Below are 12,623 nucleotides of genomic sequence, written 5' to 3' on the forward strand. Positions count from 1 at the left end.
TGGCTACAGGTCATTAAAGACAGCACCTGATTCCTGGTGGAAACTGACTCAGAGAAGAGGCCCAGGTCAGGAACTACACGCTGCTACCACAGGCTCAAAGGCTAGCCGTGGTATTCAACCAGTTCAAACCTCACAGAAGTTAGAGTACAAGTAACCACTTTAGCCACAAAAACTCTTACATCAACATGTAAACAACATCGACGCATGCAAGACAGAAATTTATGCTTAGGGGTCAGTGAAGAGAGAATACAAAGAAGTGTTCTTCAAAGGTTGTTTGACAGATACGGGAAAGGTGAAAAGTGAGAGTGGGTGGGTCCCTCTCCGTGCTCACCTTCAACGATGAGGAAGCAGCTGGATTCGTCCTCTCCCAGGGCGTTCTTGGCCTTGCAGACATACTTGCCGGCGTCCTCCTTCTTGCACGTGAGGATCTCGAGGGTCACGACACCGTCGGCATGAGCCATGTTGTAGTCGAACTTGCTCAGCTCCTTGCCATCCTTGTACCACTTGATCTGCAGTTGGGGACAGAGACCGCACTTGGTGGTTGCCACTGTTCCGAGCCTCACTGCGCTCTACCCGCTCACTGCCACACAGACATTGTTTAAGGGGGGACACTGGCCTTAAAACGACTTCTTTTAATTTTCAAGTAAACCTTATGAAACTTGCCAGTCTTGCTTCTTTTTTCCCACTGATTTCAAATATGCTATTATTTTTTCAGCTCGTCAATTAGTTACCAAGATAATTAGGGATAATTAGCCATTTTTGGAGGAGCAATAGACAAAACAGTGTTGGTCATAAAACTGTAATCTTTTCCAATACTATGAACCCTGGTGAATTCAGTAAGAAAGCCCATCACTTGGAACTAATTTTACAGCTTACTAAACTTCGGCGGTTGAAATGGGCACTCAAAATGGTTCCTTGGCACTGGTGCCACCGAAGTTTAATGAGCCGTAAAATTAGTTCCAAGCGATGCATCAAAAGACTACTTCAATTATTGCACTCATCAGTGTTCATAGTATTGGGAAATATAAAGATTACAGTTTTGTGACCAACACTGTTTTGTCTATTGTTTGACCAAAAATGTCTAATTATCTCTAGTTATCTTGGGAACTAATTGACCAGCTGAAAAAATAATAGCATATTTGAAATCAGAGGGAAAAAAAGCAGCAAGACTGGCAAGTTCTACAGAGTTTACGTACTTAAAAATTAATAGAAGTTGTTTTAAGACCAGTGTCCCCCTTAAGAAGAAATTCCTGAGCTGCTTTGACTGCCCTCAACGCCCAAATAACTGCCTCAGATTTGAGCATACAAAACATGTGAAACAGTGCAGACACAAGATGCAGACACAAGGCACCAGCACAAGACATAACAGTTTAACAACCTGGCTTCGTATTGACCACTCTGACAATCCTCTGGATGCCATTTTGGAAAATATGCAGAAAAAATAGTCCCACAAAGGAAAGTCTGTGATGATGATGAGCGTCAACACTATAAGCTAGTTGAGATGGCAAGAGACATGACCTCTTTGAAAAGCATCGCAATTGCACATCACGGTTCCTCAAGGATCCTCAAGAAAAACACAGGCATACTTTGCTCTACTCGATTGTCCCTTCATCTACCACCACCTCCCGATGGTTGGGGCAACTGCCCGAGTCTTCGTTCCATTCTTAAAGTGAGGAACAAGACAACCCAACCTTGTTCCTTCTTGCGGGATTGTTACGAGAAACAAGCTGAGGCGGTATTCTCGTAACTGTCTATTTTGAAAACGTCCCTTTTGCGTCCCTTTCATTGCGACTAACTTCCGGTTAAGAGGTGGACATTGGCAGCATAGAGCAAGGTTAGCAGTAGGTTTGCCGCGCTTGCGTTACGTCACTTCCAGTTGTTGGCTTTCAGTCAATCAGGGCTCGCCAAAAGGGACACTTTTGAAAGGGACGCAAAAGGGACAAAACTCGAGAATACCACCCCTGCACTCGAGTTAGTGCCAAGCGGGTCGCGATGATGACACATTTTCGGGCCTGGAAGGTCAGGGTGTGTGGCGCTTTCCACGACAGGGCCACCCACCTCTGGGTGGGGCTTGCCCGAGAGGCAGGCGAGCAGCTTGACCCCCAGGTTGGTCTGGATGACTCGCGGCCGCAGGTGGAATGTGAAGCAGGGAGCCGTGTCCGCGGGCTCCTCATACGGCTGGTACCGCAGGGGCTCCCTGCGACGCCTGCAGGGGGGCCACAGGGCGGCAGCAGCACCACCACGGGGTCAGAGGGGAATACTACTGACCCTCCAGACTAGCCTTGGACTAATTACCTCGCACGACTCTAAACATGCACAAACAGCAAGGATGGAGTTGAAGATCTCTCATCCCTTATGGCGGCACATGGGTCTTTGACCAAAAACTTAATTTTTACACTTATGATGAAAATTGGGGGGACATATGTAGTTCTTCATTCTGATTGTAGATATGAAATTTGTTTTTGTGTAATACGGCTATGTTCACTGGTACCTTGTTCAGCTGCATCCCTACAGCAGTTTTCTTACAAAACCTGTCACAAAACCAAATACAGTCAAACCTCGTTACAAGAGACACTCAAGGGAACCAAAAAACGTGTCTCTTGTAACCAAGGTCTCTTGTATGCAATGTTGCTAACATGGCGAACATAGGAAAACCAACCAAACTGCCTTCATTCAAATGTCTCTTATAACCAAGTGTCTCTTGTAACAGTGTCTCTTGTAACGAGGTTTTACTGTATACAAAATCTGATTTGAAAATAGTCATTTTACACAAAAACAAATTTCATATCTACAATCAGAATGAAGAACTACATATGTTGTCCCCCAATTTCCATCACCATACCTGTAAAAATAAAGTTTTTTGGTTTAAGATCAGTGTGCCCTCCTAAACTCCCACATTTCAGAGAAGCTCATGTATCAAATCAGCTATACAAGACAACAGGCGAAAACAAAAGACTCACCTAATGGGCTCCTCAAGTCGAACTTCTGGAATTGTGATTGGCATGGCTGGAAAAAGAAATGATTTCAAAGTCAGTACAGGAGAGTCGTCAACAGCCTATCCCGACACACTGCAAGCAGGCCTGTCATTCGTGACCCAGTTTGCAGGTGTGTACTTCGTTCGACAGAGCAGCACAAAGGTAAGGTTGACAATGGATGTGCCATCTAACCCGCTTGATGATAGACACCACACTGTGTCTATCGTATGGGGAGGTGCCACGGCAGCAGCCTACCTTGGACGTTGAGGAACACGGGCTCCTCCCGGTAGCCGTAGCTGTTCTCGGCCCGGATTATGTACTCGCCGCGATCGTCCAGGCGGCACCGGTTCAGGATGAAGTAGTAGTCGTCGCCCTCGTAGCGCTTCATGTGCTTCACGCTCTGCCGCAGCTCACAGCTGTCGCGGTACCTACGAGCAGGTACACACGCCGGGGTCAAAGGTGAGGCCAGAGTGAGGGGCAAGTTTCCGCCATACAGCCACACGTGGGTTGTCCTGATCACAACTGCACTTTCAGCACATTACAGCGAGCAACAGCTACGAGAGATAGCTGGCCCCAGGGGGAATGGATGATCCAAAACTGACCTCCCATAACCAGGGTGCCATGTGGCATCCTGGTTATTGTGACCCGGACCCAGATGCAAAGAATGTTTGCAAAGGCACATTTGCCTTGAGCGAACGTGTGCACCTTGTGCGTTAAGCTTATGAAATGCAGCCAGAATAATAACATCTTTCACTCGTATTCCAACTGCCCTACTCACTCAAGCCTGCACGGCCATGATAGTGTGAAGCAATGGTCTCTTCCCAATAGCATTCGTCAATTCATAGATCACAGTAAGGGTGCTAAGGTCCAAAGAATGTTAAGAAGGCATGGTGATTCAAGTTGGTGCCATGCATGGGCCCCTTGTCAATATGTGCACCATCTTTGTTCTCTGGATTGCAGCATTTTGACAATGTACATTATTAACACCAAGCAACAAAAGATTCTCAAGGCACATGTTTCAGATTGCACAAAGCAGGCATCGTTGATAAAAGAAGGCAAGCGATCCCAAAGGAATAGCCTCCACTGAACCATGTCCATTGTAGGTGAGAAGAGAGCGGCAGCCTTACCAGGTGATGGTGGCTGGTGCAGCCGCAATAACCCGGCAGTAAAACTTGGCACTCTGTCCTTCGTACGCAAAGGCACTGGTGGGCTTGATGACGAAGCGGGGAGCTGCCTGCCTCCGGTCTGTACATGCAGAAGAGCACACAGAGAGAGGGCAACGTTTGAGACCTGATGCGAGACATGCTTTGACTAGCCAACAGCATTGGCGCAATACGCAACCCTGAGGGGTACCTAAGTCTTGAGCAGTTAAATAACTGGTGGAATTAGAAATATTTAAGAGCTTGCTCTGCAGAAATCCCGTGAAGGAGTACTACTGACAGGTAGTAGCGCAGTTAGCAAAAGTTACAACTGTCGCCATAAAGTGGTAAGCACAAAGGGTGTCATGTGCCATTTATGTCTGTGCACTTTCCTGCCCACTCCAATTTATTTAATATCCAGACTTTGGAGCAACTTGAGCATGGTACCAGATGTATCCTCCTCCCCGTATTTCCCCTGTGAAAGCAAGGGCTGCAAATGAAAAGTGCTCACCAAAGTAGAAGTCGTGGATGTTGTACTTCTTGTCGTGCAACTTTCGTAATGAGCTGTAGTTCGCAATGTGTCCGATCGGAACGAGGCAGCTGTCCCAGTAGTGACCCTATGCAGGTGAAAGCACCAGGTCAGAGGCATTCATATGGCGCACAGTAACCGGGGGCACAAAACAACTTGACGCAGGGTGCAAGCTTACATATTTGGCCCGGATGTGATCCCGGAACTTGATGTACCGGCTGTTGGGTATTGGAATGGTTGCCGACTCCTTGATATCACCCTGAAAAATGAGATGATGGGGGGGAGTGAATATTTCCTGTACACTATAGCCCGTACAGAGCATCGGCGGAATTTCCTCCCACATGCACAATATGCCTGTGACGTACCTTGAGCCAATCGTGCTCCAGACACTCGTGTGCCGTCATGCGCTTTCTATGGAAAGAGAGACAAACAAATGTGTATTGTGTACGAGAGATCAATTTCTGCCAGCTACATGATCAAAAAAAAAGGAAAGAGAGACTTTCTTTTACGGCCTATGTGCTGATAAAGTACGGAAAAGGGAGGATAAAATTGGCACGCACTCCTTGTTCCTAGTGAGCAGCCGACGGATGAAGTCCTTGCCCTCATCAGAAACGTTGGCAAAGGCCTCGTCGTCAAAGTCCCAGTCACAAGCTTTGACGTTTTTCAGAGTTTCCACGTCGTTCTCGCCCGCAAATGGAGACAGACCGCTCAGCCTGCGAACACAAAATCGATGTAAGTGATGGGCGTGTTGTTGCCGAGGAGGCTGTTAAACAACAATTTGGGTGCCTGTTACTCACAGGACGTAAGCTAGCACACCAACTGCCCACATGTCCGTGTAGAAGCCAACCGGCTCGCGGTCGACGATTTCGGGAGCCGCAAACTCGGCCGTTCCGGTCGATATCTTGACAACCTCGTTTGGATCCAGCTTTGTGGCCAAGCCAAAGTCGATTAACTTGACATTGGTGCTGTTCTTGGTCTGACACATGATGTTTTCGGGCTAGGAGAAAGGTTAGAAGAAAGAAAGAAAAAAAGAAGTCAGACGCTGCTTGTTCCTCACTTTGGCACGTGCCGCTTACCTTCAAGTCCAGGTGAATGATGTTCTTCTCGTGCATGTGCTTAACGCCCTCGCAGATCTGGCGCATGTAGTTGATCACCTCTGCCTCGGACATCTTGTAGTCCTCTGCAGTGATGCGCTCGAACAGCTCCCCTCCGGACATGCTAGAAAAAACAACCCCCGCCGCAGTTGAAGGCTGTGCCCTTCACGAAAATTAAAGCCGTTCCACTCAATGTGAAAGCTATCGGAAGTGCAGAGCAGTGATTTGCTTTAAAACGGGCTGTAGCGTCATTACCCGCCCACTGCTACCACCCAAGGCAATTAAAATTTCCCGCCTCCGCAGTGCTTGCGTGCCCCGTGCCTGAAACTGCGCCAGCGGGAGTTCTGTTTTTTTTTTGGTGCTTTTTTTTTTGTTTTTCCTCCCGCACGTGCTGGCGTTGCACGGCCACTTTTGTTAGCTTACTATCGTAAAAACCAACCCAACGAGCGTTCTGAACTAAATGAACGCAGGCGCTGCCGGTTAGTTACGTATATGTTTCCTCAAATGTACCTGCAGTTTTCTTTGCGCTAAACAATGGGGAGATGTACGACAAGCACCAGCGGTTCACAAGTTATGACTATATAAACCGCTTGGCTTTCAAAGCCTCTGGGTTACGCCGCGACGACAGCCGCTACGACAGAACGCTGTGTGGCTCTACTACGACGACAAGGCGAGCTACGACAACAAGGCGAGCCCCTAAAGTGCTCTGCACTTAATTGAAGTAGTGCTGACTTGCGCTCCTCCTCAGGGGACCTGATGGAAAAGCAGAGGCGAAAGCGGGACTCACAACTCGTAGATGAGCACCATCTCGTCGTCGTCCTCAAACGCGTCGTGCAGTCGGATGAGCTTGGGGTGGTGCAGCTGGTTCATGATGTCGATCTCCTTGCGGATCAGGGACTTCTCCAGGGGGTGGGACACTGGAATGAACTTGGCCGCAAAGATGTGGCCCGTCTTCTTCTCTCGGCACCGGTGCACCACACCAAAGGCACCCCTGGGGGAATTAAAAAGCCCGGTTGGGGGTGAGTGTTCTGACGATCCTGGCTTTAGCACCTAATCAGCAATGCATCCAGTTTATTATGAGCTTTAGTGGAACTCTGCTTCCGGTCCCTTTCCAGTCTGGAACTTTTACCCATTTTCCGGCCGTCCTGGTCCGAAACTATTTCGCAAATTTCTGGCGCCACGAAGAAAAACACAAATTGTGCAAGAAAAACTCACAGGATATTTATTTTTTCTTTAAATTCTGCTTGCAACTTTTTTATCAATGTTTTAGCAGCATGCAAAAGTGCTAAAGGCATTCTCCTGAGTGCAGGCCAGTGTTTTTACTGCAGGTTTTGCAGAAAAACTTTCCCTCCAGCCTCCTTTTGGTTTTCTATCGCTACAAACGGCACATCTGAATTAAGGCGTGTAATTCTCTACCCACTGAAGTCATCATCGCTTTTGCTAAGTGTACCACCGTAGAACGCACGCGATGAGAAAGCGGTCATGAATCTCAGCAAACAGCGGTCGTGAAAATGCTCTGGGATACAGAAGGCCCGTGCTGAAGATTGTGCTGCACTCTTGTGCAATAAGAAGAAAACTTCAACAAACAAAGTTCACTTATCCCTCAAGAGATTGCGCATCATGCATACAGAAAATGCGAGTTCATCGCAGTGAAAAAAAAAAAAAAAAACGCAAAATTTAACCTTGAACACCCAAGTCTGGCAGGACCAAACAACGGACCGCAACGTCCGTGTAGCATTTTCGGGCAGGGCCCAACAATGGACCAGAAAGGGTCAAGCACATGGGCGTCCGCAAGGGGGGGCAAGGGGGGGCAGCTGCCCCCCCTTGGAAATTCGGATATTTTTATGCACTACAAAAAAGCTGCACAGCTTGGTTGACCCATAATTAAATAACTTTGCCCTGAAGGACGGAAGAGAGGAGAGAACGACACCAACGTTCTGTCCTTTGTCCCGTCTTTAACGCAAAGTTTTTTAAATTATGTACGTGAACCAACTAGCGCAACAATCCACTCAACTCAAATGATTAGCACACTCAGGTTTTGTGTATTTGAATGGAACGCCCTTCAGGACTGCGGACAACATTGCACCGTTAGACACTGAATAACATTTCCGGGCATGTGACGGCAGTGAAACAGACTGTCTTTGCTGGATATTGAAGATAGCGAACAATTCTGAAAGGTTTGACTTTTTTTTGTTTTTGTTTTTCTAAACTCTAGATCTATGCAGTCTTACCGCAAGAACTTCAGTTTTCGGACAAACTTTCAGCTATCTTCACCGCTACACCTAGTAGGAAGAGTGTAACATCCTCCCGTGCCGTCCCATCACCTTGTACACCCCTTTCCTTCGAAATTGCGAAATGTCGGCACCACCCAAGCCCCGAAACAAAACCTATAAATCAGCCCCTCAAAACGCTTGCACGCCTGGACTGCATTGAAAGCCAGGGAGGCGAGTAGTATCTTTATTGCTTGAGCCATTTCAACAGACTTCACACATGTCATCTCGCAATTTGCCCAGAAATACCCGAGGCGTCTGCAGCTGCTATTCAAGGAGGATTGACATGGTGCAGTTCTTTGTATGTGAATGTATTGTACTGTGTGCTGGTGATCAGTTGGCGTGAGTCGAGAACCCTCACGCAGCGAGACTGGCCACTCTTTTTTACAAAGTGACAGTAACTTTTCGCATTTTTGTTAACTTTATTTCTTTGTTCGGTAATAAAATCCAATGTATATCCTCCAAGTCTGGTTCCAATTCGCTGTTTGTACTTTTTGTAACCACAAATAGGGCCTTTTTGGTGCTATCCAACCGTACCCCCCCACCCTCCGCTAATGGATGCCCCCCCTTGCAAAAAGTTCTGCGGACGCCCTTGGTCAAGCACCTCAAACAACATTGCCAAATGCTGTTAAGTTCTATGCCCATAAAGAACCTGCTGCAGATATCTTTTTTCCTATTGTTTGCAACTCTATTAAATAGAGTACAGTCATTTAAAAAACATCATTCGTAACAATTTGAATAACATGCAAGCGTAGAACTGATTCCTTACATGCTTTTATGAATGCCTCAGCTTCTTATTAATGAATAAAAAGAAGGCCAAGAGATTGAAAAACGGCCAACATACGTTCCAATTTCTTCCAAGATGTCGTAGTAGTCGTAAACACTGGAGGTCTTGATGTCAATTGGTTGCGGAATGTACTTGTCAAAGTCATGTACTGCATTTGAAGAAAAAGAAAAAAAGGTATGAAAATTAGTTTGTGTGTGGGAGAATTACCGATTCTAATTTAACTGGCACGAAGTGTAAAAGATTGCAACGACTTACCAAATTGGTCGTAGTTCGAAATTTTGCCTTCTGACTTTCCTCGTATCTTCTTTCCATGTTCATCCACTAAAACCGGAAAAAAAAGAGCGTGATCGGAACAGGCAAGAAAGCAAAAATGTTTTTAAATGGCAGCGAGTTAGTGGCTTAATCGTGTATACACAACAGGTGCACATTATGTCCAAAACTTGATGCCAACTCAGATTATTTAAGTTACAGGCCAAGTTCGAGCCAAGTTATTTTTTTTTTCTGTTTGCGGGAACTTGAACCCACTGTGGTTGAAATAAGCTGCCGAAAGTGAAGCAACAAATGAATATCTAAAGGAGAATCCTCTGAATTCTAGCGATGGTGGTCGTGCTTTGCTGTGCGCCACAGAAACTGTCCCTTTTCTGTTACGCCAAACCTATTTCTGCTACAGTGAAGTTATTGTTTTTCTGCTAACATGATACTGATTGGCATTGCACCAAGCCTTTCCCATGTGCTAGGTTCTCCATATAAAATGCTTTTTTTTTTTTAAATTACTAATGTATGGGCTGTGCTCCTATTACATTTATGAGTGGGTCTGCTATGATGGTGCATACTGCAGATTACTTTTAGAAGCAAATAAAAAGACACCCAATCTGTGGGCTTACCCATGTAGTCTTTCTTCTTGTCCTTCTTCGAAGCTGTAAAAAAGAAAAGAAAGAAAGACAGCAAGAGTTAAAAACGCAACGCACTTATTGTGAGCGAGAAGAGAGGAGAAAGTATTTCTGCGAGTCCCTTGGCTTACGTTTGGTGGTGATGGGAGACGTGGGTTCACAAGGCTCACTCCTTCCAAAAACGTTCTCAGCGTACACGCGGAACTGGTACTCTTTGCCCGGGTTCAAACCCGTGATCTGGTGAGTCGTGAACCTGCAAAAGGAAACAGCACCCGTCGCCAACGAGAACCTTTCATGCATTGTTGTCAAACTGTAGCAAATCTGAGAGCGCTCATAGAAAGTTTTCGTAAACTAGATCTGCGAAATCCTTCGTGCCTCTTTCAGCCCTTTCTTGATGCAGAACCAGGCAACATCACGGACAATCACAGCTTAGCAACGGCAATGAAGAAGACCAGGAGAGGAGGACCCCTGCCTGCAACGGACACAGTACCTGGTGTTTCCGCACCGCACCCAGGTAGTCAGTGGGCTCTCCCGCTTTTCGATCATGTAGTTCGTGACGTGACTTCCGCCGTCCCATAGTGGCGGCTTCCAGGAAAGCAGGCAGTTGTCATCGTTGATGTTCTCGACCACCGGGTGCCTTGGTGGATCGGGTTTGTCTGTAGGCATGGAACAAGCGCACCAACTCGTTCAGTCAATGCGGCCTTACAAATTGAGTGACAGGTGTTGTAAGGGAGGGAGGGTCTCTAGCAGTGCTCACCGCTGATCTGGACCTTGATGATGGCCGAGTCCATGCCGAGCTCGTTCTCAGCGACCAGGCGGTAGGGCCCGCTGTCGGTCTTGTTGACGTCGCGGATGGTGAGGATGGCGTGCCGCTCGCCCGTCTGGATGTCGAAGTGGCTGCCGCTCTCGATCTCCTCGCTCTCCTTGAACCACTTGATGCGCGGCTTCGGGAAGCCCGTGAAGGGGATCTTGAGCACCACGTTCTCGCCCTTCTCGAAGCAGGCCAGTTCGCGGAAGCGAGGAGGCACGTTGATGTGCGGCGGCGCTGCGCATCAAGGACGAACGACGAGCGACTGGTCAGAAAACTCGAGCGGCAACAGGGAAGCTGCACGTTTGACTATGGTTTGTTTTATACAGTGTGGACTCGCACGCATTTACATAAATAAAAACTTGTGTTCGCTTTTCTGTGCTGCCTCGGAAAGACTTTCCCCAGAACTAAACTAAACTATTTGGAAGATTTTTGTACGGCTTTCTCGCAAGCCTTCATATTTTGACAATGCTTTCTGACACTGCCTATCGTGCACATCGCAGCTTACATGAGATTACTTCGAAGAATGCTGTCAAGACCAATCAATGTCACCACTTCTATCACGGCAGGCCTGGCTCACTCACGATGTCCTCGTTTCCTTTGAAAGGCTTCACCCATCCACGCCAGCGCAATACAATAAGGTAGCCTCAGTTCATAGTCGCCGTGGCAGCAGAAAATAAGCAATTGCTTCACCCATAAGACGAAAAGTAGAGAGGTAAACTTGTGGAGAGGTAAACTTGATTGATTGTAGGGTTTAACGTGCTGATGCAACGCAGGCGATGAGGCACGCTGTAGTGGAGGGCTGCGGATTAATTTTGACCAACTGTGGATCTTTAACATGCGCCGAAATCTCGTACACACGGGCATTTTTGCTTTTCGCCTCCATCAGAAAAGCGACCGCCACGGCCGGGAATTGAACCCACGACCTCGTGCTCAGCAGCGCAACGCCTTAACCACTGAGCCACTGTGGCGGGTGGAGAGGTAAACTTGGGGAGGGGGTAAACTTGGGGTAAACTTGGGTAAGCTTAGGTAAATGGCGCCACCTATGAGCACCTCTTGTAGCGCTCATTACGCTGAGACAGGTGCCGTTAAAACCCCCCCGCATCCCCGACTGATCCGGGAGCACTCACTCTTGATGAGCAGCTCGGCGCGCGAGGTGCGGGCGCCGCCCTTGTTGACGGCACGGCAGGCGTACTCGTCGGCGTCCTCGCCGAAGATGTCGGAGATGATGAGCGTGCACAGGTCACCTTCGCGCGTGATGCTGTACTTGAGGCTCTCGTGCAGCTCGCGTGTGCCCTTGTACCACGCCACCTCCGGCGTCGGGTTGCCCACCACCTTGCACTGGAACTGGGCACTCTTGTTCTTGATGCCCATGGCCGGCTTCAGCGGCTGCGTGAACTCGGGGGGCGTCGCAGCTGCACACCAGGGGGGGGCACGTCACGTGAGCGGCACTCAGAAGGAGGACCGGCGTGGAAAAATTTAGGAGGAGCTCCGCTCGTTAAAGAGGTTGCCTCCCTACATTTTGTAGAGCAGCTAGTGGTATCCCCTCTGAAACAGGTGATGACGTGTCATCTTATCAAGAAAAAAACTAATATATCTATGCTTTACACTCTTCATTTAATACTAGTGTTGCTCAAGGGCAAGAACAAAATACTTTTTTTGTTGTCGTAGGTGGTACCTGCACTAGGCATTATTCCTCTCTGTGCTTTTTGTCCGCCAGCATTCTAATTTTCTTTTCGTTGTCTCGACAGCCTTGAAGTTAACTCCCTCAAGGCTACCTTTAAATCCCAGGGCTTCTGGAAGCCGAATAGTTCCCTCATGTATATTTGGATGGATACCCTCGTGTTCTAACACTATGTCCCACATAGTTTCTGTTTCTTTTCTGCAGACCACGCATACCCCATCAAATATGAGTATACTCCCCCCCCCCCCCCCCCCTCCCCCCCCCCCCCCAAAGCTTTTAGTTGTCAAGCAACCTGCTCTAGCCTCAAAAAGCAAAGCACTGCCCTTGGAATTATCGTAGAAATTTTCTTTTCCGATGTCCAATTTCTCTGCCCTGTACACCTCTAACGACGTTTTAGCTTCCATTTTTTTCTCTCCATTTCTTGTCTCCTCAGTTTGCATGTAGAGG

At 47.7% G+C, this 12,623-nt stretch overlaps 1 protein-coding gene across 5 annotated transcripts in view; it reads right to left on the minus strand.

The window, feature by feature from the left end:
- Bt (projectin protein bent) overlaps positions 1-12,623 on the minus strand; it is a 258,426-nt gene that overhangs the window by 13,204 nt on the left and 232,599 nt on the right. For all 5 annotated transcript variants that reach the window (XM_077693762.1, XM_077693761.1, XM_077693765.1 and 2 more), the window contains 19 exons: positions 11,623-11,907; positions 10,442-10,729; positions 10,175-10,340; positions 9,816-9,937; positions 9,679-9,711; positions 9,050-9,115; positions 8,852-8,942; positions 6,525-6,728; positions 5,720-5,861; positions 5,441-5,640; positions 5,204-5,356; positions 5,009-5,054; positions 4,822-4,902; positions 4,626-4,731; positions 4,103-4,220; positions 3,231-3,403; positions 2,961-3,006; positions 2,059-2,206; positions 332-509 (listed from right to left, as the gene is read on the minus strand). In XM_077693762.1, coding sequence (XP_077549888.1) covers positions 332-509; positions 2,059-2,206; positions 2,961-3,006; positions 3,231-3,403; positions 4,103-4,220; positions 4,626-4,731; positions 4,822-4,902; positions 5,009-5,054; positions 5,204-5,356; positions 5,441-5,640; positions 5,720-5,861; positions 6,525-6,728; positions 8,852-8,942; positions 9,050-9,115; positions 9,679-9,711; positions 9,816-9,937; positions 10,175-10,340; positions 10,442-10,729; positions 11,623-11,907 — 2,646 coding nt within the window. The remainder of the gene's footprint in view (positions 1-331; positions 510-2,058; positions 2,207-2,960; positions 3,007-3,230; positions 3,404-4,102; positions 4,221-4,625; positions 4,732-4,821; positions 4,903-5,008; positions 5,055-5,203; positions 5,357-5,440; positions 5,641-5,719; positions 5,862-6,524; positions 6,729-8,851; positions 8,943-9,049; positions 9,116-9,678; positions 9,712-9,815; positions 9,938-10,174; positions 10,341-10,441; positions 10,730-11,622; positions 11,908-12,623) is intronic.

This window comes from Haemaphysalis longicornis, unplaced genomic scaffold, assembly GCF_048455015.1.
Source record: "Haemaphysalis longicornis isolate Haplotype H1 unplaced genomic scaffold, Haemaphysalis longicornis Haplotype H1 scaffold_12, whole genome shotgun sequence".
In the NCBI taxonomy this organism is placed as follows: Eukaryota; Metazoa; Arthropoda; class Arachnida; order Ixodida; family Ixodidae; genus Haemaphysalis; species Haemaphysalis longicornis.